Source organism: Hevea brasiliensis, chromosome 15, assembly GCF_030052815.1.
Source record: "Hevea brasiliensis isolate MT/VB/25A 57/8 chromosome 15, ASM3005281v1, whole genome shotgun sequence".
Lineage (NCBI taxonomy): Eukaryota > Viridiplantae > Streptophyta > Magnoliopsida > Malpighiales > Euphorbiaceae > Hevea > Hevea brasiliensis.
In genome coordinates this window covers 37,971,569-37,973,758 of record NC_079507.1, presented here as the reverse complement: position 1 = coordinate 37,973,758, position 2,190 = coordinate 37,971,569, and the positions used below count along the sequence as shown (strand labels likewise).

General features: G+C 35.5%; 1 protein-coding gene across 1 annotated transcript; it reads right to left on the bottom strand.

Moving 5' to 3' along the window:
• Positions 1-621: 621 nt before the first annotated feature.
• LOC131174031 (uncharacterized) lies at positions 622-1,788 on the bottom strand. Its single transcript, XM_058137065.1, has one exon. The coding sequence runs from the start codon at positions 1,786-1,788 to the stop codon at positions 622-624; it is 1,167 nt and encodes a 388-aa protein (XP_057993048.1).
• Positions 1,789-2,190: the final 402 nt, after the last annotated feature.

The following is a 2,190-nucleotide window of genomic DNA, read 5'->3' as shown; positions in this document are numbered from 1 at the left end:
CATAATTTTGCATTTGCGGTTTTCACTAAAGGTCACTTGCCCACCCCCATCCTTCATTTTAAGTGAAAGGTAGAGGTTGGCATTTTCGGTCATGTGTCTTGAACATCCACTATCCAAGTACCACTTACTTTCAAGCTTTGAGGATTTCAAGCACACCTACACAAAATAATTTAAATAACTTTAGGTACCCAAATGTACTTGGGTCTGGGTTAGTAGTTCCATCATCATTCAAATCAAGCATTCTACCATATCCAAGATGAACTTTCCTAATAGCACACCTATAGTTGGTGTGACCAAACTTGCCACAATAGTGATAATGACCATTAAACCTTTTTATTCTTGGTCTATATGCATGAGAATGTGGATATGGTCTCATGTGACCATTTTTTTTATGTCCAACGTGTGGATGTGAACATGAGGCATTGTGAGTATGATGATGGTTGTGAGGCCTAGTAGCATGTCCCCTATAGGAGTTTGGCCTAGATGCAATCTCCTAGATGTATATGTCCTATTAACATTTTATCCAGAGACATGTTGATGATATGAAGTCTTTTTAGGTTCATTGTCACTAAGTGTCTTTGGCTCTTATCTTTTAGGATTAGACAGTTTTGGGCTAGACTCTTAGGGACTAGGCTCACTAAAACTAGTTGCTTTAATAAATATGGTCTTAGAAGGAGATGCTTGGGCAAATTTGCTATAGCTAAGTCCATACTTGATGTTAGGAGATCTTTGAGAGTCCAAAATTGTATCAAGTTTGTCCTTTCCTTTAGCAAATTTGGAAAGAAAAGTTTTTAACTCAACAATTTCTTTTTTCAACTTCTCATTTTTTAAAGAGATCTCATTTAAGGATTTTTGCATATCATTATCTAAAGGTCTAGCATCCTTAGATGAGGTCTTATTCTCCTTCTTTAAACTAATTAGTTTCTTTTTCAAAAGTTTGTTTTTCTTATAACTCAACTCAAGTTCATCATTCATAACTTTAAGAGCATTAATGAGTTCATCATAAGAAAATTCAACAACATCATCACTTAAAGTTACCTCATTGGAGCTTTCCTCCATTGCCATGAAGCACATTTTGGCAACTTCATCACCAATGTTCTCATCTTTAGAGTCACTTGATTCATCCCATATCGCTTTTAGTGCCTTCTTCTTAACCTTCTTAGAGGGCTTCTTCAACTTGGGACAATCAATTATAATGTGACCTGGCTTATTACATTCATAGCATATTGGAGGATCCCTTTTACTGCTCTTACCCTTATCCTTCTTGAAGTTTCTCTTTGGGATGAACTTCTTGTTTTGGAAGAGCATCTTCCTTATTCTCCTTGTTACTAAAGCTAACTCTTCCTCATCAAACTCTTGATCTTCATCGCTTGAATTTTTGGAAGACACCTTAAAAGCAATGTTTTTCTTGGCCTTGTTTGGTTCCTCTACTTGCTTTCTTTTAAGAGTCATCTCATAGTCAATGAGATTTCCTAAAAGTTCATCTAGTTGTACCTTACTTAAGTCTTTGGAGCCCTTGAATGAGGTTATTTTAGGTAACCACTCCGTAGGACAACTTGTTAGAATCTTTTTTACTAGCTTCTCATTTATGAATGTCTTCCCAAGGGATTTGATTCCTCCAATGATCTCCATAAATCTATCATACATTGGACTTATAGTCTCATTTGATTTCATCTTGAACAACTCATATTGATAGTTTAGAGAATCCATCTTATTTTCCTTTACTTGAGTAGTGCCCTTATAAGTAATCACCAAGGCATTCCAAATCTCCTTTGTGGTAGACTTCATACACACTTTATTATACTCACTTCTATTTAGAGCACAAAACAAAACATAAATAGCTTTGTTATTTAGATCAACTCTTCTCTTCTCTTACTTACTCTATTTACCCTTTAGTTTTGCTACATATACATCACCTACTACTTTTGTTGGGGTGAATGGTCCACTCTCAATAACATCCCACAAATCTACTCCTTCTGATTTAAGGAAGTAATACATCCTATTTTTCCAATAAAAAGAGTTGTTGCCATCAAAGAAAGGAGGTCTTACCACTAATTGGCCTTCTTGTGCATTAAAGGTTGCCACTAATCTTTGCTCCAAGATGATTAAATCTTTGTTAAATAGAGACTAGCTCTAATACCACTTGTTTTCCCTTATAGCAACACAAGAGGGAGGTGAATTGAGTAGAAA